This window comes from Lemur catta, chromosome 8 (assembly GCF_020740605.2).
Source record: "Lemur catta isolate mLemCat1 chromosome 8, mLemCat1.pri, whole genome shotgun sequence".
In the NCBI taxonomy this organism is placed as follows: domain Eukaryota; kingdom Metazoa; phylum Chordata; class Mammalia; order Primates; family Lemuridae; genus Lemur; species Lemur catta.
In genome coordinates, this window is record NC_059135.1 from 69,909,238 (window position 1) to 69,934,532 (window position 25,295).

The 25,295-nt window shown below is 44.0% G+C and overlaps 1 protein-coding gene across 10 annotated transcripts in view; it reads right to left on the reverse strand.

The window, feature by feature from the left end:
• Positions 1-25,295, reverse strand: part of FMNL2 (formin like 2) — a 294,756-nt gene that overhangs the window by 6,570 nt on the left and 262,891 nt on the right. For 8 of the 10 annotated variants that reach the window (XM_045559298.1, XM_045559293.1, XM_045559296.1 and 5 more), the window contains 13 exons: positions 23,442-23,543; positions 21,455-21,764; positions 20,910-21,116; positions 15,354-15,478; positions 14,513-14,715; positions 12,707-12,941; positions 11,626-11,694; positions 11,434-11,514; positions 9,536-9,665; positions 7,044-7,207; positions 6,026-6,127; positions 3,593-3,691; positions 2,794-2,917 (listed from right to left, as the gene is read on the reverse strand). In XM_045559298.1, the coding sequence (XP_045415254.1) occupies positions 2,794-2,917; positions 3,593-3,691; positions 6,026-6,127; positions 7,044-7,207; positions 9,536-9,665; positions 11,434-11,514; positions 11,626-11,694; positions 12,707-12,941; positions 14,513-14,715; positions 15,354-15,478; positions 20,910-21,116; positions 21,455-21,764; positions 23,442-23,543 (1,951 nt within the window). Of the gene's footprint in view, positions 1-445; positions 876-2,793; positions 2,918-3,592; positions 3,692-6,025; positions 6,128-7,043; positions 7,208-9,535; positions 9,666-11,433; positions 11,515-11,625; positions 11,695-12,706; positions 12,942-14,512; positions 14,716-15,353; positions 15,479-20,909; positions 21,117-21,454; positions 21,765-23,441; positions 23,544-25,295 lie in introns of those variants that run through there. The other 2 variants (XM_045559295.1, XM_045559290.1) reach the window with 1 other exon arrangement.

Consider the following 25,295-nt stretch of genomic DNA (forward strand, 5'->3'; position numbering starts at 1 on the left):
CACGTCATTGATACTTCGAGCTGTCTGCACTGCATTGGTTTCACGATGGAACTCATATTCGAAAATGACACAAATTTTTGACTTACCCATGGTTTCACAAAAATTGCTCTAAAACCAAAATGTGAAAGATAATCACAAGCCACACAAAAATTGCTCTAAAAAAAAATGTGAAAGATAATCACAAGCCAAAATGTGCGTTTGAAAGACTGAGGATGTACCTTCACAATATGAGGATGTACCTTCACAATAAAAATAAAACAAGAAGTGTCAGAGTGAAAAGTCAGAGATATAAACTGTCAAACTTAGTACTTCAGGAAATTGGACATTTCATACATAATAACCTAATATATGTAAACCTATTATAACACAGTAAGTGCTCAATAAATGTTAGGTACAGTAGTTATTGTTATTAAAGACTTTTATTTTGTGTTCAAAGATGTATCTTACAAACAATCTACTTGGTCCCAATCCTGATTTTTCAAAGAAGTGCTCTATTTACTATTTTTCAGAAAATCTCTGCAAGCAATTCATTAATTCAACTGTTACATACACCCAGACCCGTCACCATAATATGGATACACATATGTATTGAGAGTGTGAGTGAGCAGTAATGATGGAAATGCAAAACCATGCAGCACAAGGACAACACAAAACATAACATGATGGAGATGGCAATTCCATGCTAGCATGGTGATTAGCCCTGACAGACACACAGAGGGGGACATAAGAGGTCAAAAAACCTGTAGCAACCTTTTAAAGTGTCAGATGAGAAAGAGTAATAGTTTAGTAATGGTATTCCTCAGTGAGAACAGGTTCGCAGAAAAACCGAGAGCCACGCTTGGCGGTGCGAGCAGTAAAGGGCACAGTCTTCAGCACTGCATGGAAAATGACAGCCAAACAACACAAACAGAAGAGAGAGAGTAAAAAGCCAAAATCTACTGCATTAGTCCATGGTTAGTGCTTTGTTAATCATTCCCGCGGATGGGGTGGGGGAGGGGGCGGGAAAGGGAAAGGGAATACATATTCAAATTAGCTCATAAAAGCCCAAAAGAGTTAATCTGAGGCTTGGGAGTGGGGCAGAAAATGGAAGATACTCCAAGGAGAATAACAATTGCCTTTTAAGTAGATATTCATTCACCTCCTCTGGTAGATTAATGGTTTAGGTCAGGCAAATAGGAAATGTACGTTCCATACATTTTATAAAGCCAGGTGTCGGGATGGAGAACACATTAATGAAAAAGGAACTCCAAGTTCTTAATGTGCAGGGCTGGATGCCTCCCTACCTACAAGTTAATTCTGTGGCACTGAGACCAAGAGGTGCTTACCTAGGGAGGAGATCTCTTCCTGGTCTTGCTCAGAGTAGAGTTTCTCCTCCAGTGTGGTGGAGGCAAGGAGAGATGCCAAACAATGGGGGCTTTACCTGGGCTTTATCTGCAAGCCACTGCAGGGTGTGCACCGAGATGCCAGTCGGCACACGTGTGCGCAACGTGTGTGCACCGTGTGTAGAAAATGGCATTTTCACCAGCCACTGTCCCACTCACTCAGCACTTACACTGCTTTAATCTGGCAAGGGATTTTCTTACTGACTTCCTTTTTAATGTATCTAATCTATCTAACTATCTATTTAATTTTCCTGGGTCTGAGCGGTTGAGAAAAATTTGTGGTTTTGACAGTTTGGGATCCCAATTTATACTGCTGACTAAGCTATAACAAGAAATGAGATGTCAAAAGTCTAGAAATTATATTTTCAAAAAATGAGGACAATTTGGGAAAATGTGAATAATGACTAGATATTTGATACTGAGGAACTGTTAGATTTGGGGAAGTATGATAATACTGTGGATGTGTTTTTGTTTGTAGGAGTCCTTATCTTTTGAAGATACATACTGAAATATTTCCAAATGAAATCATGTATCTTGGACTGTGTTTCAAAATAACTCCATGGGTTAGGCATGGGGGGTGGGGGTAGGGCACACATGTATAAGATTGGTTATGACTTGATAATCGTTGAAACAGATGAAGGGTACATGGGACTTCACACTGTTCTCTCTGCTGCATATTTTTGGACCATCCTATAATAAAAAGCTTTTAAGTATCTGGAAGCTGATAACATTCATGTGCAACAGACATGAAAGAAAAGTCACTTGCTGCCACTGTTACAAGACAGCGGCTCAAATGATCATTCTGATCTGTAAGAAGATGTACAGAATTGGTTCAAGGAGAAAGCATTAAGCTAAAATTTAATCGGACAACAACTAAGCTGGGTTAAGCACACTTCTTAGCTAATAGAACCACCAGTCTCCAACCTGGGCTAGAAGCCTGTTGGCTCATCCCAGTCAAAGTACCTAGTGACTTTAGCTACTATGAATGAGCACAGAGGCTTTTAAAGAGCAGGCTTGGACTGTGGTTAGTACGGAGCTGAATGGGTCTTATCCACAGTACTTATTTATTAATCAGGCAGGTTGGTAGAAGTGGCTGTGAGGAGGAAAATGGAACATGATGACAAATTGAAAACAATGGGAAACCATTAGGAGAAGGAGCTCTGCTGAAGCCTACAGGGTTCTAATGATATTGAGAAATAAAGATTTTTTTCAGAGAGTGTTGGGGCAGGCAGTAGACATGTTACTATAAATACATTTCAAACCCTAGCATGCAGTCTGTCTGCATAATTCTGGATCTGAATAAAGTCAACTTGCCAACCCTGGACAAAAGCAGCTGCAAATCTGCATGCAGCCCAGTCCAGGTGAGGCCAGTGGGGTTCTCCACGGGTCACAGTGAGGAAATATCCTTTACCTGTGATAATATCTTCAATGGCACCATCTTTTCCCTCATATACATGTCTGTTATCTTTCACTTGTCGCCTTCTTAATTCTGCAATTAACTCTTGCTGCTGTCTCTTTGATTTATGGGAAGGAGACTGAAAAGAAAGAAGGGTAGATATTAGCGGGGCCAACACCCACTGGGAGTTTGTGGAAACTCACAATGCGCCTGAGCATTATGTTACTAATAAGCAGCCTTAGCCAAAAACACACACGACACCATCCCAAACATTCCAAACACAGAAAAACTCAGACAGCTTGTGGGAAGAAAACAGAAACTTTCACAGAACACACGAAACTCCACCTGGCAGCAATGGGAACCTGGCAACAAGAGGCAGCTGGAGTACAGGCTCCTTAAACGTTGGTGCAAAGGATCAGGAGGAAAGAAAGTTCAGCTTGTCAGCCTTTTGCGATCTTTGCCTACGATGCTGCCCTCCAGCGATCAAGGGCAGCACCAGTGAGCATCCGCAGGAAACCTTTCTGGGTGCTAAGCCCTCCAGTCATCGGGCCATCTGGTGTGGCCTCTCTGCATATTCAACTAAGATTTAAGTTCCAGTTCCTTATAAACATAGAAACGCTACACATGCTTCATTCCAGAAGGTGCTGAACAGAGTAATGAATGAACAAATTTGCGTTTGCCACATTTTCGTGCCAGAGAAGAACACGGTAAGGATCCCGACCGAGCGCATCTGGCCGGCTGCCCTGCTTGCTCAGGCGCGTCATCGAGGCCTCTCCTCGCAGGGCGCCCATCCCAGGAGCCTGGCACTTCCTACCTTTGGGTCCTGCTGCTCCATCAGAGCCTCTTGCTCCAGGAGTTTTTCCATGAGAGCTTGTTCCTGCTTTTTCCTCAGCTCGTTTTCCTCCTCTGCTTGCTGGGGGAATCAGAAGAACCAAAAAGATCGTGTCACCGGAGATGACAGCAATCAGGATTTTTAAGTCATTCTTTGAGAATCCTTAGTGAGTCAGGAATGAGAATGAACGGAAGGCTGAGGACACCTACACTTGGTGCCCGTGTTTAACTCTGATTCTGGGTCTCACTGTCCATCTATTGTCGCTCTTCAAAAGCTGGGAGTTGAGATTTGCCTTGTGCAGAAGTCCTTCCCTGACGACCCTGTCTCTGCTCCAACTGCCTCTTAGTCTCAGTCCCACATGTCGGGGGGAACCTACCCCTTTGGCAGCTGTGCTCAGTGATTTTCATGTGAGTTTGTTTCCCTGCCAGGATCTGTCTGCCTACCTGCAGCTTCTCTGAAAGCAGATGTAAGACCCCTGTGCTGCTTGCCCACTGCTGGGGGAACCGCCATTCCCTCAGCCTCTTGTTTCCTCTAGGGGCCTCACCGCAGTGACACTCGTGGGCCCTCCCCCCATGGCTTACTCCTTCCCAAGGGAGGCACAGGGACTGACTCGTCTGACAAATCCAGAAGACACTGAACAGGCTCGCCTCAGCGCAGCCCTCTCGGGCGCTCTCTCTTTTGAAGCCAGCCTCCCTGAAGACACTTCTAACTGTCGAGCTGTGAAGTGATGGGCAAGTCATCTATCTAACTTAGGGCTGAAGTTACACGTTCACAGATATCACATCCTCCAACCCAGCTTTTATCAGTAATAAAATTTACATCTGGGTCTCTGTTGCTTTTGTCTTAAGCTTCACTTTGGTTCATACTTGGGAAGGGAAAAGAGGGACGATGTCCTAAAACCCCAATCTCTACCCACAGAGTCCCCAGGTCGGTGACAGGCTGGGAGGTCATTCCTCACGTGCAGGGCAACGGAAACACCCTGCAAAGTCACTGCCTGACAAGCGTCTCAGCGAGCGGCTGAGAAGACCACAGGGAGGAATGACAGGGTGGAAGGGGCGTGCTGAGGGACAGGCTGTGACTGCGACACCCCTCAGACCACCAAGGACAGCTTCTCTTTTCCTCTGCTCCACACCTCAAGCTGTGAGACCACTCCCAGCCACTTCCCAGCCCATCTTATCCAATTTCAATATAGCATGTATTTTCTCTTTTGACTTCAAGACTTTCAAGTTTTTATGTGGAGAAATATGGTCACATGACAAGAGCCACTTTAGGCCGTTTCTGCAGCACACAGCACTGCCAGCCAGTGGGCTGCCGGGCACCACCAGCAGCAGCAGCGGCTGGTGGCCAGTGACATTGTCATTGCTCACTGTTCTCAGTGTCCTGCACATGGAGTTTGCGCTGTGCTTGTGTTCATCCTCACTACCACGGACACCTCCGTTCTACCAGCAGCTTGTGACATCGCTGCTACAACTAAGCCATGCTGAGAGAAGATGACCAAACATTTTGACCTTTGAAGTTTCAGTAAAAGCCCCAAGAACAATTCTCCAAAGCATCGGCCCCTGGTGGTGTTAGGGAAGTGTCCCCAATTCCCAGTGGGATTTTTCTCAAAAATGTAGATAACCCCACCACATCCCTCCTCCCCTCTGCAATAAACACTCGTCCTTCTTCCACCAACGGTAACAACATTATATGTAGACGAGCCCGGACTGTGGAGTTGCCTAGGTGGGCTAAAATCTCCTAACACCCTTTTTGTCTTTTCTCAAAAGACAACTTCCTCTGACACATGCCTCTTTGGGTCGTATGCTTTTTTAAGACCATAGCCCTGGATTCTGTCCAAGAGGGCCTCCCCTGTAAAGGAAGGGCCATTTGTTGATCCCGATTAAGAAACAAAGAGTGCCCATCTTTAGCAGCATGACCCTTCGGACCACACTAGAGAAATGCTGGTCTAAGGGGCCTTAAGGGCTGGGCCAGGACTAACAGGCAGGCTCTCCCCACCCTCAGCCACTGCGGGCACCTTTGCCACAGCCCAAGGTCACTTCCACCCATTAAACAACTCCACGGGGGGCCTGAATTTCCTAAGCCCTTCACCTCGCTTGCCTGGGTGAACGGTCAACTGGGCAGCAGTGGTCTTGGGGCATCCCACTTGCCCCAGGGGGGCAGACAAGAGCTTTTGCTTTCCGGCTGAGCCCCAGGATTGGCTCAGTGGAGAAAGGGGCCATCGGGCCTGAGGGCCCCCGGAGCTCTCAGCCTCCCCAGGGCCAGAGACCGCTGTCTCAGACAGACCACCTGGATCTGTACCCCAAGCAGCTCAGCGGCCTCTGCAGAGCAGGTGAGGCTCAGACACATTTCAAGGACAGCACCTGCTTGAGAAATATTGACAAGAAGGGCTTTAAAGGACACCCTCTTCCAATTTACCTTATATGCTTTCACAAAGCGGACGAAGACAGGAAAGAAGACAGAGGGTGGTGTTGTCTTGGGGTTTTCTCCAAAATACTTCACGACATCATCAAAGGCATCCTGTGAAGCAGCAAATTTCTCTTGAATGTCATTAGTTCCAATACTTGAACTTGATGCTCTGGGGGCAGAGCTGACGCAAAGCAGCAGCCACGAGACAGCGGCTCCCGCGGCTTCCCACCTCCGTAGCCCCCCTCACCTCCCGCCATTTTCTACCTCCTCAGAGGCAACCAGAGGAGAGCGACAGTGGGACACAGCAGCTGATCTCCAGGACCTCCCGCCACTCCTACACACTCACACGCACCCACACCAAATGAGAAACCATTTCTTCCAAGAGTTTCCCATGTCATGGTAGAACCACTTAAAACCAACAAGGGGAAAAAGGATTGTAGAAGTCACTCTGACTCTATATCCCAGTCCTTTGCTTCATTGCTCCTTACAATGTCCCCACATAGGGGACACCCAGGCTCTGCTTAAACTCTTCTGTGATGCAAGACTGCCCCAAATCAGAGGCCATTCCATTCCATCTGCTGAGTTCCCCAACACTCTGCCTCAGCTCCTACAATGATGCGCAGTTCATTCTGACTGTTTTGCAGGTTTGCCTACACATCAGTGACCTCTGGGGTAGGGTACAATTCTGAGGTCAAGATCTACAGAAACCCAATGCACCAGGAATGCTGCTTTGCTGAGCACAGGCCTGACACAGGCTGGCTGAACTGGATCCAGGACCCACGCTGGAGGGAGTGTAGGCATGGAAAGACAGGGAGAGAGGGTCTTTGCAAAAGAGGGTCAAGTTCCCGAATTAGAAAAGGACAACACTGGAAACAATCCCCCCATAATAAATTATCAACTACATAAGACATCTACCTTCCAGACAGAGGGAAATTGAACATTTTTCCCCCAACTCCGGGTCCATGCCTCAGGTGGCTTTAAGGGGTCCAATCTCTTCTCTGCAGGTGTCGAGGGCACCGGTACTTACCTGTGCAATCTTGGCATCGTCCTGCAGCTTCTTTAGCTTTCCCTCGTTGTTGAGGATGAACTCCTTCAGCAGCGTGTTGTGGTCGTGCATGGTGTACTCCCTCTTGGTCAAGTCCATGCCCCTCTGGAGCTCCTTGACATCCAGGAGAACATTCTCAAGGGAGACTGAAGTACAGAAAGCAATGTCCCATGAATCGCAACCAGGAAAGTCAAAACCACGGTGAGTCTGGCTGCTAAGCCAAGTTCTCAGTAGAAGGCTGACCCAAGGGCCCTAGGTCTAGTTTTCAGCTTTTAGCACAGATATCTTTTAATCAGAATAATTCACACTGCCAAGAACTGCATTAAATTCTCCGTGTGCACTAATTCATTTGCACCATTAGCCCATTCTGTCAGAGGAAATGCAGCATAAAGAGGTTATGTGGTGGCCGTCAGTCACACAGCCAGTAGATGGCAGGTTAGTTCAGGTAACAAACATGGACTCTAAATCCTGTGCTGGAGCACAACTATTCCATGTCTCTTACAGGAAATAGCCTATTAGTTGGCCTGTAGGTTCTGAGGTCCTTATCTATGACAGGCCCAAGATCTTTTATCTTCTTTTAACTCTTTTGCATTTCTGTGACTCTCCAGCAGGGGGCAGCATGTGGTCTGTTGACCGTAGTCTGCATTCACCACTAAGACCCAAAGCAACCTTGGACAGCTTCTTTAATTACCCTTCCTTGCTTTGGAAAGGTTTAGCATGAACCTTTCCATCTGCAGTGTGCCACCTCCTAGAACAGGCACAATCCTGGAGCCTCCCGAGCCAACCTCGCCCACGGGGGTCAGACCCCACCTCTGGCTCCCCGCTGCCCGACTCAGCTCTGCACGCGGAAGAATTACAAGACAATGCAGTACGTCTGCCCCTCACTGTACTCACACTGTCTTATTGATTCCCTAATACTTATGATGGTGCCATGAAGGTACACAGAAGGCACTCAAAAGTGCTCACTGGATATATGGAGGGAGTGAACACACGAGTGAAGGTATAAAGAATCTGCATTGGCCAATCAGGGCACCAGAGAGCAAACAGAACAGTTGAGCCAGGGGGCACCCCAGGCTCCCAACTTTTCCCACTGATTTCTTTTTAGGGATACTTTTTGGGAATCCCATTTGGGCCCCCACAAAACGTGCTAGTACTAATTAGTAAAGTAGAAATTTACCCTTTAACTTTTTTAAAAATTAGAATTGTGATGCTTAAGAGCCTCTAATTTAGGCAAAGGGAAACTTGAAAGGAAGAAAACTACCAGAACAGAAACTCTACTAACAGCCCCAAGCCCTCAGCAGGTCTGTCCAGCCTGCACTGCACGGTTGGTTCTTCACAGTCGCAGAATCATTTCCATCTGCCTCTCAGTCTCCACTAGGGCTCTGGCAGCATCGATCCCAGTAACAGTATGTCACCTCATTCATTCACTTGTTTACTCGCTCATTCATTTATTCTCAACATCCACTTTGCCAGGGGCCGAGGGAATTATAAAGATAAATAAAAAAACTCATGTGCCCTTAAGAAGTACACAGGATGCAATCAACATGCAAATTTTTATAATGAAATTTGAGAAATCTTGTACAAGAGGGCGGTACGGAATGCTCTTTAGTAAGAATGAACCAGCAGCAGCCATGTACCCTGGCAGAGGAAGTCACAGAAGGCCTGCCCTCGAAAATTCTATTAATCTGGGGTAGGCCTGGGGATCTAAATTTATAATAAATACTGGCTGCTTATGCTTCGAGATCACAATTTGAGAATCACAGCCTGTAACTAACTCCAAGGTCAATTTGCATATCGTTCCTTTTTCTAGCCTAATATTCTTTTGGGAAGACATGGTACATTGGAGGATATACTATATGAGAAGTCAGAAGCCTTGGGTTCAAGCCCTACTTCTATCACTTTCTACCCATGTGACCTTGGGCATGACATTTAACCTCCAAAAATGTCAATTTTCTCCCCTTTAACATGGGGACACCAGTACCTCGTACATCCCAGCTATTGTAGAGTCACCGATGATTTCAATGAGGAAATGTATAACTGTTGTAACAAAGTAGCAACCAAGAAGTACTGATAATTTAACTAGTATTCAGGGCAAAGGTACCACAGCTGAGCAAGTGAAATGGCACGAAATCAAATTAAAAGTGTCTGTTGGGGTGGCGAGTCTCATTCTCATATTTCATACAGCAGCAATAGAATAAAAAGGGCAGTGAATAAAAGAGGAAAGGTACCCAAGTCACAAAGACCTGGATCTTTACAAGAGCGGACACAGAGGGATCACCTTCACGCCCACATTCAATATTGCTCTCGGGGGTGGGCAACGCCACAGCCGACGTGTTCCAGCACGGAGCTTCTGCCATCTTCACCTTGGCTTTTTAAATGGGTTCTGAAGAGTATTTGTTTAAGCCAGGAATGGTTCCCCCACCATGAAAGGCATTAAATACTCAAGAGTAATGTTAATAGCCGAAATCAAGTACCTGCAGCAGCTTTTTCCACGTAATGAAGCTCATTATGAAACAGGGACACTTGGTGATATTTTTCTTTTACAACATTTGATATATAGTGCAGCAGCGTTTGCTTTCGGTCTGTTGACTTTGTATCTAAGAGCTGGAAACAGAAGGGAACGCAGGTTAGGCGCAAGAGCCAACGATGACAGGAGAGCTGCCCACCAGATGATGATTTCTGACCCAGAGCAAATAACTGCGTACAGTCACCCACCGGTGACAAAAAACACTCCCAGAGGAGACTCAAGATTCAATTTGTTCTTTAGTGACGTGCCAAACTTTAGGGATAACTCAGCACCTTAGAACGGTTCACAACTTTCTTCTACAGTAGTTCCCCCTTCTCTGCGGTTTCACGCTGTGGTTTCAGTTATCCACAGTCAACCGCGATCCAAAAATATTAAGTGGAAAATTCCAGAAATAATTCATAAGTTTTAAACTGTGCGCTACTCTGAGGAGCCTGCTGAAAGCCTGCACCGTCCAGCTCTGTCCTTCCCAGGTGGTGACTCCTCCCTTTGCCCGGCAGATCCCTGCTGTAGCCTCGGCCCATCAGCCACTCAGCAGCCGTCCAGGTTATCACATGGACTGTTTCCTACTGCGGCGCTTGCATTCCAGTAACCCTTGTTTTACTTAATTATTTCACTGTGACCAATTTATAAATTAAACTTTATCACAGGTATGCATGTATAGGGAAAAACATAGTATACAGACAGGGTTCGGTACTATCTGAGGTTTTAGACATCCGGGGGGTCTCAGATCATATCCCCCATGGATAAGAGAGCACTGGCTACTGCACTTACACGAACCCTCCCAGCCCTGCACACCTGCTATCCCACCTCCCCTGGCTCACAAGCAGGAGGATTCCAGGTTCGGTGCTCTTCACAGCGAAGGGCCAGAGTAGAAGCAGAACGTAGAGCCTGCAGGTGTATGCAGGTGCCTACTCTAGGGCAGGTTCCTCCGCTGCAGTTTTTACGCTTAGCTCAGCTCCTGCCTTATTCCCTAGCCTCTGATGACCCAAAACAGGTACGCATAACTGACCAAGATCTGCCAGGGGCCAGAACTGTGACTGACCAGACACTCCCTATCAAATGACCACATCTCCCTGGCCTGGGGACTCGACCCACTGCCCAGCCTTCTCACGTGGCAGTCACATTAGGCCTGCACAACCCGGAGAGGAGGCCATGCAGAATTTTCTTGAGTCTTGTTCACCTAAGTAAGGTGACTCTAAAAAGTAGAGTACCTTTTTCCATGCAGCAGCAAAAAAATATATTTTAAAGAAAATACAGAAAAGCATTTTTTAAAAAGCAGTTTGAAAAAATTCCTTTAAGATTTTAACCTATTTCCATTCAGTCTTTTTCCCTATAATTTTACTAAATTAAACTGTATATGCATATTAAACTGTATATGTATATTAAACTGTATATGTATATGCCTGCTTTCTTGTCTAGACACAAAATTATCCATTTCTTTGAGCACTCTTCATAAATATTTTAACAGTTGAAGAATAGTTCACCGTATTAGCTATTGCTAAAGCACATTTAATCATTTCCCACTGTTGTTGGACTTTTCAAACTGTTGCTAATTATTTGCAATTATAAATAAAATACAGCATTCACAATTCAGACACTTAAGAAAAGATTCCTAGAAATGGAAATACTGGGTGAAAGGGTATGAGTATTTATAGGTTCTAAGCGCTTACTGTCAAATGCTGTTCCAGAAAATTTGTGCCAGTTGATCCTCCCACTGGCAGAGAATCTTCATCAAAACATCCCACCCCCACTGCCAAGAGCAGACTCTCCCCCTCACCCCAGGACTTAATCTCTGCCAGCTGTTTGTCCTTCACATAGCTCTCATATTTCCTTTAGTCCACTCACCAGATCTAAACTCTGAAGTTTAAATCCATAAACTGCTCCTCTTTTGCTGCTATTCATGTAGTTTCCAAGGGCCAGGATGATCTGCAAAAGAGACAGAGAGAGAGAGAAGCCTATCAGCATAGCATCCCAGGCATTGGAATACAGCAGACAAGGCAGCTCTTCATATATGTACACAAGGAAAACTTCACTTGCCTCCAGAATTTTCTTGAGCTTCTGGGATGACTTTATGGAGACAGATGCTGCTATAATTGCATGTAGTTGCTAGATTCCAATCAAAGAAAGGAAAAAGGGGGAAAAGACATGTTAAAAATTAGCGACTAAAAATTAACACAGAAGAAAATCGGCTTGTATTTAGAGCATAAAGTCTTAATGATGAGATTCTACTTTTCCTAAGCATTAGTCGTCCTGCTATGTCCTAGGTAACCGTATCGTTACATGCAAGGTCTTCTCTAAAACTATTTGCAATAACAAGTAACATAAGAACTTGCTTATCACAAAAATCTGTAACCATAACCAGCAAGATCCAGAGTTAAGAGGCAACAGCTTCTTCTAGCAGAACTCAATTCCCTGCTCACCATCTCTAATCATGTCGTACAATTTATATGTTTAAATCAATGGAGTGATCAAGAATGAAAAAGAAAAAAAGCACAGGATACAGTACCCTTCACAAGTTCTCAGAACATGTTTATACTACTATAATCAGTAACTAACAAGTTTATTTTGAAACAGAATTGGGAAAGAACTGAAGTTTATGATATTCGTAAGTCTCCACCAGATTAACACAAGGAAATGAGAGGTAGTTGGCTATGATTTCTACATCACCACACTCTACTATAACAAACTTCCAAGAAAGAAAACTCTCATGGTGAAGTTAATGTTTCCAACAAAAGCTTAGAAGTCTGCTCACTAAAGATATGGATCATTTTTAGAAACGAAAGCCACATTTGCAGTTCTGCCAATCCAGCTGGAGGACTAGCATCTTCAGGAGGGAACCAAATTTGGGTTTTCCTTGTCCTCCGTCCTTCGAAATCCAGAGGACATCTGTAGCCACCAGGAGAATAGCAATATGGAATATGGAAATTCACCATTTTTCAAATTTACTTTGCATATGTAATGTGGAAAATAGGGCTGAAAATAAAAATGCAATCTAGAAAGTTCTGGGAAGGAGTCTTTAGAGCCCATCGCACTGAGTACAGTTCAGGGAGAAACTTAAAAAAAATGATTCTACATCTCTTAGGACCCCCTGCCCCACTTCCAGAGTTGGTCCACTCACAGGAGTCAGCATCTGAATGCTTTCAGCAAAGTTTCCAATGAAAGCCATGATGGTCATCTTCTGCATGAGCCTCTCGATTTTACTGAACTGCATCATGAACCGATCTTCATCCGACAAGTTCTCCAGGGGCTTCCTTTCCCGCTCATAGAGCCGAAGCACTTTCACCTCATTCTCAGTTGGCAAGAATCGCATCAAGCATTCTACAAAGTCTACAGGCAGCGTCTTCAAGTCAAATCTGAAGACGGATGTGGACACATTAGCATTAGAGAGAAAACCTCCCACCCCTTTGCACCACACATCCCTCTGGTCCAGCCCCTCAACGACCAAGTCAATGAATCTACAATTTCTGCAGCTGTGCGGTGAAGCCCCACCCTGGCACTGGTTCCTGACTATGCATCAGGTACCTTAACTGATTCTTCTTGAAAACCTGGACCTTATCACAATTGCTATCCTTGGTTTTTAAGCTACTGGCATAGATCTAAGCCTCTAGAAATCAAGACTAAACGACAATGGGAAGAGGTAGAATAAAAGCTGAAGCACCTGATGGTTAGGTGGTTCGAGGACACAGTTTATAAGCACGGTGAAGTACTGCTAATTAAGGACATTAACACTGTACATGTTATCATGGAGTATCTGGTGAATTCTGTCAAACATTTCAATTAAACCAATAGTCTGGGATTATTTTTTTCTTCTTTGGGAAAAAAATGCACCAAAACACCTATACTAAATGAATGTTTTGGGTTAAGTGCATAAATTTGTTGAGGGAATACCAGGTCTTTGTGGATGTATGCTCACTTTGAACATGTGAAATATTTGCTACAACCTCTATTCTCAATTATTCTCTGGACAATCTTTGTTCAGTTAAATAAAAGAATTACACTGAATCACCATGACAACATGGCATATCAAGATTAAAAACCAGACTTCCTATTAAGTTTCAATATCAGAAATCAGAACAGACTATAGGAGGCAATACACTGTTAGATTTTGACCCTGGCTGAAGACACGAAATTGGAACAAAGGATTTCTCAGGGTCATTTACACCTCTAAGAGTCTCTAATCAAAACTTATGAAATAGCAGTTTATAAAGAATTACTTCCTATAACATTTTATAACATCCTTATCACACTTGAAAGTCACCATGGCCACAAGAAGAGCAGAAAGATCCTTCAAATAGAGAAGTAAAACCGATGCCTTCTATACAGTTCAAGAATAAAAAAAGAACTTTGTTTAAAATGTCCTGAAAGTTCTAAAAGCAACAGAATTCACATTCCTATTGTTATGAATTAGAATATGCAACTGTATCATATTTGTGCCTGGCCTTGAACTGTATCATTCCACAAATGCCATCAAATTTGTATCCAATAAATCTGGATGAAATCCAGATACTCCAAGAAAACTGACATTTTCTCCCTTTTCTTAACATCTGCAACACTCAGCTCAACTTTCCTTTTATGTAAGCATTGCTGTTGGCCTATACAAGAGAGCAGACCAAGATAATAAATGATGTCACAATCCAGATGTTATTCTTCTAAAACAATTAATTACTCATTTTAATACACAGCACTCCCTCGGGGAATTTCTTGTCCACCTCTTTGGTGTTAGCATCTTATTCAACTCTGAAGTAGCACATATGGAATAAGAGGAATCTGAAGTGTGGATATCAAGAATTGCTCCATCTTTTATCTTAGGTCTTGCCTCACTATTGAAATATTTCTGTTATCTACTAATTCATAACTTTCTCTCTACTTTCATTTTTATTTTAAACTTACTAGGATAGAATTTTCCAGAATGCCCTGAACTTACACATGAATAGCTTTACATATCTCATCAGCAGTCTTCCCGGCTTTCCTTAGCGTTATGGCAAGGTTTTTGGCCCTGTTTGCTTCTAGTAATGTCACTTTGCTTGATCCCTTCTGTGTTATCTTCTGTTTGCTTGAAGAAAGATCAATGGCAGGACCTTGGGCTTTTGTCTTGAATATTTCCTCAAATTCATCCACATTTAAATCCTGAGGTAGAGAGGCATGACATTGGCACATTGGACTGTACTTAAGTCAAAAAGCCACCATGTAGACAGTTTCCTTAGCAAAGACCTTCACTTTTCTATTAAGTATTTGTCTCTGGCCATGGCTTGCTCTATTTTTCCCATTTTTGTTAGAGTGCAACTTCTGACACATGTGCAGAAGTTGAAGGTCTAAAGCAGACTACCCAACCCAACCAGCCAAGTCAACTGCCTTTTAATAATCAGCTTGCATAGACAGCTGCCACAGATTAGAACTACCCATCAAACAAGGCAGTGAGTGTGATAACTGAGTTCTTATTCACTCACAGTTCAATAAAGTGTTTTTATGCCCTTCTATAAATGAAGGGAAGGAGCTGTGTTATACGTTTTGTAGTGTACACTGAAGGTACTCAAAACTATTTATTCCATTTTAACATAACTTTAAACATAGTTTTGGAACCATCTTACAAAATAGCATCAAATTTTATTCTTTGATATTCTAAATCCGTTTTTTGTTTTCTTTTTTACCATCAAGGCACTTAAAACACTAGAACTTTATCTCTGAAACTTCCAGGTTAACAGAACACCCACATTGGCTTTGCTAGACAGAGAGCACCCCTAGTTTCTAACCAATGAGAAAAATACCTCCAGAATTCGCTCATCATCAATTTCGTTGAAGACTGTGCCATTGATCTGATTGGGCTTCAGAGCAACCCAGTTAAACACCGGCATTCTGAACTTCGTCTTGATTGGCTTCTTAATTTTCACAGCTAAAGATGTCAGAGAGAATGAAATTAGGATCCTACCAAAAAAGCCCATGACCCTCAGGAACAATCAGACAACAGTCCTTGCAGATGACACTTTAACACTGGAGGAAGGCTGGCAAGAGGCGCCCAAGTATCTTTAAATATGGAAAATATCACAGCATGGCCTTGGCCAGAGCCATCTGAGGTCGTCATTTGGTTGACTGATACAGCATTGTATTAAAAGCCATCTAAGGGCCAAGGGTTGATTTTGTTTTTTGTACTTCAGGCTACTGGATTGCTGCATTACAGTTACAATATTTGGACAGTGCTTAGGACAAATAAAGTGCCAGAGAGCAAATATTATTATTCATGTTATTAGACAGCAGAGAGGGCAAATACTGTCAAATTTTGACAACCTGAGTTCTTGGTTCTGGACCATGTATTTACCAACAAACCTTAAAATACAATCAGAGACTACAGGTAGTGGCTGTGTAAACCACCAGGAACGTAACAACAAGGCCAACTTTCAGCCGGGGCAATACATTCTTGTGGGTGATTTCAATAATGGAGATTATATTAGCTGCTGCATTATTTCAAACAGACTAAGGGCCATAAATGGCCTAAACAACAGGATGTTTATGATGACAGAAGGGTACTTAGAAATCAAGACATTGCATTGCTCCTCCAGAATCAACACAGTTCCCTCCTCCACTTTTAAACAATCAAGTTCTCCCCAGGAGTCAGTTGTATTTGACTAGGAGGTATCAATACACACACTAAGAATACTGAAAGCCTCTTAACAGAGAGGATGGGATCTATCTTCTGAAAGGTGAGGGCCAACTCCTCCTACTTTGGGAAAATGAGTTAAGGAAGATAATCCATTTAAAATTCTATTATTCTACATCATGAAGAAGTCTTGCCAAACTATTTAGCTACATACTTTCACCTTCGTCAGTCTGGCCCAGGTAGCACACCACACGACTGGGGAGCTTTACTAGTTGCCATAATTATTAGCAAGGGAGGGAGGGAGAACCCCAGAGCTTCAGTGCAGAACGAAATAAAAGCAACACGTGACTGAGCTTTTATCTGGCTGGCTGCATGGCTGGCTGCCTGCCTCAGTTGGCGTTAACTAAGAAAGGGAGACAGACGGTGCCTCTCGTTCCTCCAGAGTTACGAAGGCCATTTAAACAGCAGGGATGTCATCTGATAAACCCACACAAAAGCATGCAGGAACACAGAGACACAGCCGTTGCCAAACCAGGCCTCTCCACCACCAAACATGACACCTTTGTCCCCACTGCCCCAGTGTCGGATTCCTTGCCACAGTATTTTTGTGCACACTACCCAGGGAAACTGATGTCCCCGACGGGACAAAGGAACAGACCTTCCTCTAGCCTGGCACTTCTGCAACGTTGCAGGGTGTGGGGAGGACATGGAGGGGTTTTTTCCATAATCTGAGCTCACAGTTTGGTGCCACTGGCTTCGTACTTTCCCTCCACGGACACTGCAGGTGCAGGACGCTAGCCAGAAGTCACGCCACTTGCAGCCACCCTTCCTCTAACTCTTTGCTCTTGGCAAGGTGAGGAATGAGCCTGAGATCGGAACACAGGCCAGAAAGTTCTCTCCTTGAAAAGGTTTTGCTGACTCTGTCTATGGCATGGGCGGGTGGGGAAGAGGAGGAGGGCACACGGGGACCACCACATACACAGCATCCCAGCATTCAGGCTAAGGATGGGTGGGTTCTCCATGGGATGAGCCAGAGGCTGGTGGGGAGGGGACTGCAAAAGGGGCACCCAACAGCTTCTGTTTGTTCTTTTTTCCCTAGGACAGATCTAAAATCCTCAGAGTTGAAGCCTTAGATCCAACTATGAAAATTAAACTAAAAGAAAAAAAATTCCTTTTCTCAGTAGTAATGGAACACGGTATATAAATCCAAGATGTCTGCTTAAAGGACCATAATCTCTCTACGGGTTCAACTAGAATGCATGGGCAAAGCCGGACTAACAGCGAGCCAACACCAAGACTCCCCCCAGACACAAAGTCGAAATGCAATGGATCGAATTCAAATGGAGTGGAAAGATGTGAAGGCACAGTATGACCCACAGGAACACATGGCAAACACGCAACACACTCGGTGAGGAGCAACCTACAGAAAAGCTTGATTGGGCCATCTTTTGTGGAAGCAGAAAGAATAGAGAAAATACAAAAAGAGAAATTAGATATGGTTAGAGTTAAGAGGCTCAGCAGTTCACACACTCTTAGCATAGAATTTCATGCTTCTTGGACACATTTCACAAGGCAGCATGGAGCCAAACATTTATTTCCATTCAAGCCTGCCTTGAAGACTCACGTATTATTTTGTTTTAAAAAGCATCCACTTTAGAAGAGGAAAAGAAAAAAAAAAAATTCATTGTAGTGGTTCCAAACTGCCATACTAAACTGTGCTGGGTATTCCATAAGATATGAACAATTTTTTAATAAAAAAAATTATCAGCCAAAATCTAAAATCTCATTGTAAAGGTCCCAGCACATCCTCCCAAAGGGACAGCAAAAGTCAGAGGCCGCCCGCAGTGCAGCTCAGGGGACCTAGTCCAGAAAAGGGAGCCCGAATGTCCCGCCACAGATTAGAGGAAGGAGGCCTTATGCTTCAAATGTATGTTTCACACTACCAATATTTTCTCTATAGAATGCAAAGAAAGCTCTCAACTAGACAAACTATGGGGACCTCCTCCTAGTCCCTGTCCTGGCCACCAAGAACACACTTGCTCATTGTCTATTGAAGATATAAGACATCTTGTTGCCTATGGACCCAGAGGCCTAGTGATGTCATGGATTCCTACTTCCTGGGAGCCCTGGGCGTTATCAGCTCAGTTCTGTCTCTTGGTTCTACTGGGACATCCTGATTCTGTCTGGCCTCTTGTTTCCAGAGGGGGGGGAAGGGGGGAGAGAGAGAGAGAGAGAGAGAGAGAGAGAGAGAGAGAGAGAGAGAGAGAGAGAGAGAGAGAGAGAGAGAGAGAGAGAGAGGGAGAGAGAACACACTGGCAAAACATCTCACAAAATGGGCTTCAATCACTAAATATTAACAGTCAAATTAAGGATGAGTAATAAAGAGAGACTAAAGGCCTTGTAGAAATTGCCTGATCTCAAGCTATCAGAGACTTGTACAGCTCTTGTAATGCTCATGTCTTGTAAAACGAGATGTCTCCTGTAATCGTTCAATGGACACGGAACTAAAGGGGAGTTTCTCAATCCCATGCACAGTCCTCTAAATGGCGTGAGACACTGCAGGAACACCTTCCAACTCTGCAGGCAGCAGTTGGTTATCAGCTGAGCACAGAGCTCCACGCCTTAAAATTGAGGCAATCAATATAGCTAAGAAATTTTAAAAATTAAGCAGAAGAGCTCAAGCAAAAAAAATAAATAAACAAAACAAATAGATCAACCAGATGGGACATGCCTTTCAGAAAGAAGCCCCGGACACGGTCAGCCCGTTGGCTCCTTCACTCTGCCAGCGCACTTCTGAGTTCTACCCTGGCGCTCAGGGGAACAGAAGTGGGCGCTGACTCACTCGTTAGCTTCCGTCACAGAGGAAGGAAGCAGTGCCAAAGAGACACCTCGCGGTGAGTGCTCTTCAGGGCTACACTGAAAGCGGAACCAGGGAGCCCAGGTGCATGTGACAATTACAGGTTTCCACACTCAGTGGCTGAGAACAGCCTGGTGATGGAACAGACTCTCTGGGCTCGTCATGAGGTTTTGTTTGTTTGTTTACATTCCACGATCCAGCCAGCCAGGCACAGTGGCTCACACCTGTAATCCTAGCACTCTGGGAGGCTGAGGCAGGAGGATCACTTGAGCTCAGGAGTTCCAGACCAGCCTGAGCAAGAACAAGAACCACCCCCCCCCACTAAAAATAGGAAAATTAGCTGGGTGTGGTGACACACGTCTGTAGTCCTAGCTACGAGAGGCTGAGCAGGAGGATCGCTTGAGCCCAGGACTTTGAGGTCGCAGTGAGCTACGATGACACCACTGCACTCTACCCAAGGTGACAGAGTGAGACTCTGTCTCAAAAACAAAAACAAACAAAAAAGGGAATCCCCCTCCTCAGTCCTTTTAAAAAAAAAATGTAAAAAACAAACAAAACAGTACATTTCATGATCCAAGAATTCCATGATGATTCTCCTCCAACTTTTCTCCTTCAGAAGCAATAAAATTCTAGAAGAAAGTGGTAGACGGGGAAGATCTTGGAGGGTAGAAATAAGCCACTGATTTACTGTGAACATTACTCTGCACTGGCATCTTGCTTGTTTCCTTGACAGTTTTATAGAAGTTGACGTAGAAGTAAAACCACGGATTTGATGTGGAACAAATTTGTTATGAGTAGCTTTGGGGTGTCCAAAAGGGCTCCAGTCACTAGGTTAGCCCTCATGGCTGGCTAGTATAGCTGCTGATGGGACCCTGGAAACAATGGAGACTGGGAAATTTTTACAGCTAAGATCGTCTTTTAGACTTTGAGCAAAACGTTTGGAAAACTTTTGTAGCCTAGGGAATGGAGGCTATTGGAGTGGTAGTTCTTCATCAGAAACAAGGGGCTTCATGAGAGAGTGAGGCGGCAGAATATCTCATGTCCCAGGGATGGCAAAGCCAAATGCCAGGCAATTCCAAATGCCAGGGAAACACATGCCTGGGAATATGGGTTGCAGTATCGTAGAAAGGAGTACAAATTCATTTCCATGAGTCAAAACTAAGAGCTGCTATTTCAAGGCATTAGAGCAACTCTCCTCCTCTCACCGTACCCCTGACCCCTTGTTTGATTTCTGGTGCGGTAAGGATGCCGCATCTATCTCCTGGTTAGCCAGAGAACAACATGAATTATTTGGAGGCATTTCAAGGCATGGGAATACTGCTGTTGGCAGCACTTCCTCTTGAAGCTTAAATCAACTCTAGCAAATTCTGACATTCTCTGATGCTCATAAGACATGCCTAGAAGCCTACATCAGGCAATTACACATAAAGGCATGTTCCCTTTTTATAGATGACACTGCAAATACCTTTTTTTAAAAATAGACCCAGAAGCACTCAACATATGTGCTAATACAGAGCTTTGACCACTACAGGTGTTCAGGAAGTATTTGCAAAATAAAAAAAAAGCACTGTTCCTTAAGGAGGTAACTTTTGTCTCTTCCCTTGTCGAGGCGGGGCCAGTGAAAGGCGTGGAGCTGGTGTGAGAGATCAGAACCTCTCACTAGGGTCGATGTGACAACGGATATTCAGAGAAACACACCTCCCATGCGTGACAATTTCCCCTGCACTGGCTACATTAGCAGGAATGTTCTTATACTAAGAAGAGACACACATGTCATTGCAAGAGACCCAGACTTTGAAAGAATAGCTTTAACTCTCTGGGATAAGGCAAATTTCTAACAGAAGTACCTGTGTTTGAATTCTGTGCCCTTACCTGCTAATCCTGAGTTGAAAACCACCGTGGGTGAAGATGTTCCAGGCAGCGGGGGTGCCGAGGGAGGAGGAGGGGGTGGGACCGGAGGGGCAGGCGCAGTCTCAGCTGCAGGACCTGGGAGAGGGGGTGGTGGGGGCGGGGGAGGAGGGGGAGGCGGCGGGGGCGGGGGCGTCGGCGGCGTAGGTGGTGTTACGGGACCATTTTGCACTAGCAAAGAGAAAAGAAACAAATGGGTTTTGAAAATAGGAGAACGGCTTTCCTGCAATATGTCATGGGAATATAAAGTAGCTGAAAACAAAACACTTAAAGGGACAAAGGATTGTTTTCAAAAACCATAACACTTCCTCATCAACAAATGGAGAAAATATTTCAACATATGTGAAATGAAGATTTATAACCCTAATCCCAAAATGTTCAATAGTTCTTAAAATCAATGAGCCAAAGAACATGCCAACAAAAGCAGACAAAAGACAAATGGACAACTGGTAAAAGAAGAAATACAAATATCCTGAGACCACCTTAGTTCTCCTGCCGGGGCTTCTTACCTGCCTCAGGTGAGTCCGAAGATGGAGGCAGTGGCAGAGGAGGGGCCGAGGATCCTGAGGAGGCGGCCCCCGTTACTGGTCCCCCAGAGTTACCCACTCCCGCTTCGGACTCCGTGGACAATGTCCCAGAAGCCACAACTGGCAGTATGGCAATGTCCCCATCCCCTTTCTTCTGAATTTTAATGGTCCCTTGTTTCTCCAGTTCATGAATCTTTTTTTCCAGGGTAGACTGTCTTTGAATGGCTTCTTCTTTTTCTTTGACCATTTTTCTTAAGGTATGAACTTGGGTATTTGCATCTTTGTAGATTTCCTGCAAAAAAAAAAAAAAAGTCCAAGGTCAAGAGTTTGTCTTCACATGATACTCATTACCATCAGATTGGCAAACTGAGGACAAAGAAAGTAAAAAAAAGAGAAAGGATACTCAAATACATGGGAATATTCTATGGAACTCAGCCAGAACCTATAAAGCCCCATTAATTATTAATTGTATGCTGGTAATACATGCAATATATTCCAGCAATTGTTATTGTCAACCAAGTTCTTTCCATTTAATAGATGCAGCTACCTCAATTTTCCTTGGAGGTGAAAAGAAACAGAGCAGAGATGACCCCAAAAGCTGGCTTTGGAATGTCCTGGGTGTGTTCTGGTGGTACAGCATGTTTTCCTTTCCCTTATTTTAAAATTCATTTGTTCATTGAATATCCTAGATACACATATTAGCTAACAATAGACAAAAGAGCCCTAAATCAGACTTGGATAGAAGTCAGACTGGGATTAAAAATCTGCAAGGCATGGAATAATCTACTCATGAGTAACCAGGGGCTGACTGCTCTTCAATGGATCCTCTGGCCCTCATAATGCCCCCTTGACCACGCTCAGGACAGCGATTATTGTAACATTTTCCCTTTGGTAATGCAGTTAACAAAACAGGCCAAAGCTTCCCTCTCCTAATTACTTATTTACGTCTAGGTTTTTAGCAGGAAACAAAGGAGTTACAATTTTCAATTCAAAGGCTGTCCTGGTTCCTTTTATAAGGGGCCCACAGAGGTTCTAATAAAAGGATTTTATGGAACTGAACTTACTTGCTGGGCCTTGTACATGTGATCTCTCACCACAAACCTCCAGCAGGCAGGGAAACATTCTTCACACCCTGTCTATTATTAATAATCTAAGAGTCCGAACTTGAATTGAATCCATATGCTACAATTTTGTCTCGATGGTGTGCCAGGAAATAAATTTCTTAGACTTAACTGTAGGACACGTCAGAATACCAGGCAATACACAAAGACATGATAAGCATCACATAAAATGTGCCATTTCATTAACGGTGGGATAAAGGCAGGCCGTTTGCCCAAAAGCCCTCCAGGCACCTTGGTGTTTTATGTTCTGCACAATTCCAAACACACGGATGGCACGCCATAAATACCTGACACATAAGGCAAAACAACACTAAGGCCAAATAGCTGCGATTATCTGCTAATAAAATGATTTGGTTTTGCTTTGCCTTCCCCCCACCCCCTCATTTTTTGGTGAATGCCATTAGGCCTAGCCAGTGTTGTGACGTCACTGTTTCCACAGCAACCACCAAATTTGGTTCTGAGTGGAAGCAAAGCAGAAAAATACAAAGAAGCCCAAGTCCTAATAAAAATAAATAAGTGGCATGAATTAAATCCATGCTGTGTTTTTATTTCCAACCAAATGGGTGATCCACAGAATCAACTCAGCCTCCTCCAGATGGGAAAACATTGCTGCTCCCAAAATCTGTGATAAGGAAATACTGAACCCCCCAGCATTTGATTGCACACACATGTGTATACATACCCTGCCTGTGTGTACTTTTCATTTGAGTATCACCTCTGAAATGGTTCCAATAAATACGCTGCATCAATGCATTCCTCTGAAATGAATGTATCCATGTGCAACTAGACTAAGCTGGAGCACACTCCCTGCAATGCCCATCTGGGACGGCTGTCAGCATCACACTTACTCGAACGACATCCAGCTCCTTGTTCCTCTGCATAAGCTGCTTTTCCAGTTCCACAATCTTGGACATAGCTTCATTTTCTGTGTCCTGCAGTTTTTCAGATAACTGTAAAATTTTGAAAAGGAAGCTGTGTCACAACACAGGATCATTCTGATCAGGCCCTCAGCTCTCGGAAAGCGTAGCTCCAAGATCATCGGGGGCCCGCAAAAGACCTGCATGTGTTCTGCAAGTTGTTTTCTGGAAATGTTAATATTTATAATATGGTTCTGAATACATATTTGTTTCTACCAGGAATTAATAACTTATACGTGATCCTTAATAGAATCCATATGTCAGCTCCTTAGTGTTTCAGCATACACAGTGTGCCCCGTTCCATTTCTGCGGGGGCTGGCCAGGGTGGAGAACAGTAAGGAGGGGGGAGGGGACGTCTAACCCTCCCCCACCCAAGAAAGGGCCATCAGACAAAAGCTTTTGAAAACTGTTGATCCAAAAAAATTGGTTCTGTCATTCTAAGTAGCCAGTTGAAAATATACTACTGCTTGTTTCGACCCAAACTATGCAAATAATAAAAGTTATTTGGAGTTGAAGTTCAAATAAACAGGTGGCCTGCTATAAAAATGAATACATAAGAATAGTCATGCAATGCTGGCTAAGGCTTCCAGAGAAAGACAGGGTGAGCCCTGTGTTAAGGAGTTACTTTTTGCACAAAGCTCTAAAATCAAGCCACTTCTGATTTCTAACATCTCACTGAAAATGATCACGAGTGAAGGAAATCAGGGAGGCAAGGTGAGGAGGAAGAGTGGAGATTTACACTGATCAGGTTCAGAACATGATACGAATCTTTTAAGAGAAGACATGTTGGGCCTGTAACTTCTCTTTTTAAGCAGATGCCAACTAGGTCACTGCAGCGCTGACAGAGTGAGGGTTTCTGGCTCACCAACTTGGCCGAACCACAGCCGTGAATGTTCCTGTTTCCACAGTAATGGGAAAAGGTGAAGGAAATTAAGCACATGCAGGACTCTTTAAAAGAAAATGTCGAAGAAAATAAATGGACTGTTCAAAGAAAATAATATTCCTCCGAAAGGAGACGAGTCATTCCACACTCAAGGAAAGTGCCAATCAGAATTCATCAAATGAACTGGGTCCTCACAGTGCTTGGGTTTTTGAGAAGCACCATTCTTCTGTTCATTCTTTCAATATTGAAATATCTGTTTAATGAATGGACAAATGAACAACCTCCAAAGGGCTTTAGACTCATATTCAAATTGGTCTCTGGCAAGAAAAATCCCTCAAAGTGAAATGACCCCCTGACCTGATAAAGATCTGACATTATACTGAGAAGACATCCTTCTTCAAAGAATAGGATACACAGGAAAGCACACTGATTTCCTTGAAAATACCTATTGCTGAAATGAATCTATTTAGAATCTGAGTAACCATAAGACAGGAATGTTCAGACATGCATCCCAGAGACACCAGCTAATGCTGTCCACGGGCCTGTGTGGACATATATGATAAGAGGGCTCATATTCAGAAGACACTTCTTTACCTCAAGTCAAATACCCACATTTCACTTCCCTCTGTTCTTTTAGGTAATGCCAATCACCAAATTCCCCCTGCACCTGTAACTAAGATTGCCAGGCTATAACTCAGCAGACAGTGAGCAGTAGGTGAGCTAAGGCAAGGCAATGGATTCCACTTGGTTTTATATAACACACCTGCCTTCTTTGAAAGACTATGCCCCCCCCACCCCCAAGAAGGCCTTCTAATAGCTCTCTACCCCAGGCTACAGCTCATTCCCATACTCCAAATCCTTCAATATATCGCCATGAAAGCTAACATCAATTCTGCTTTGCA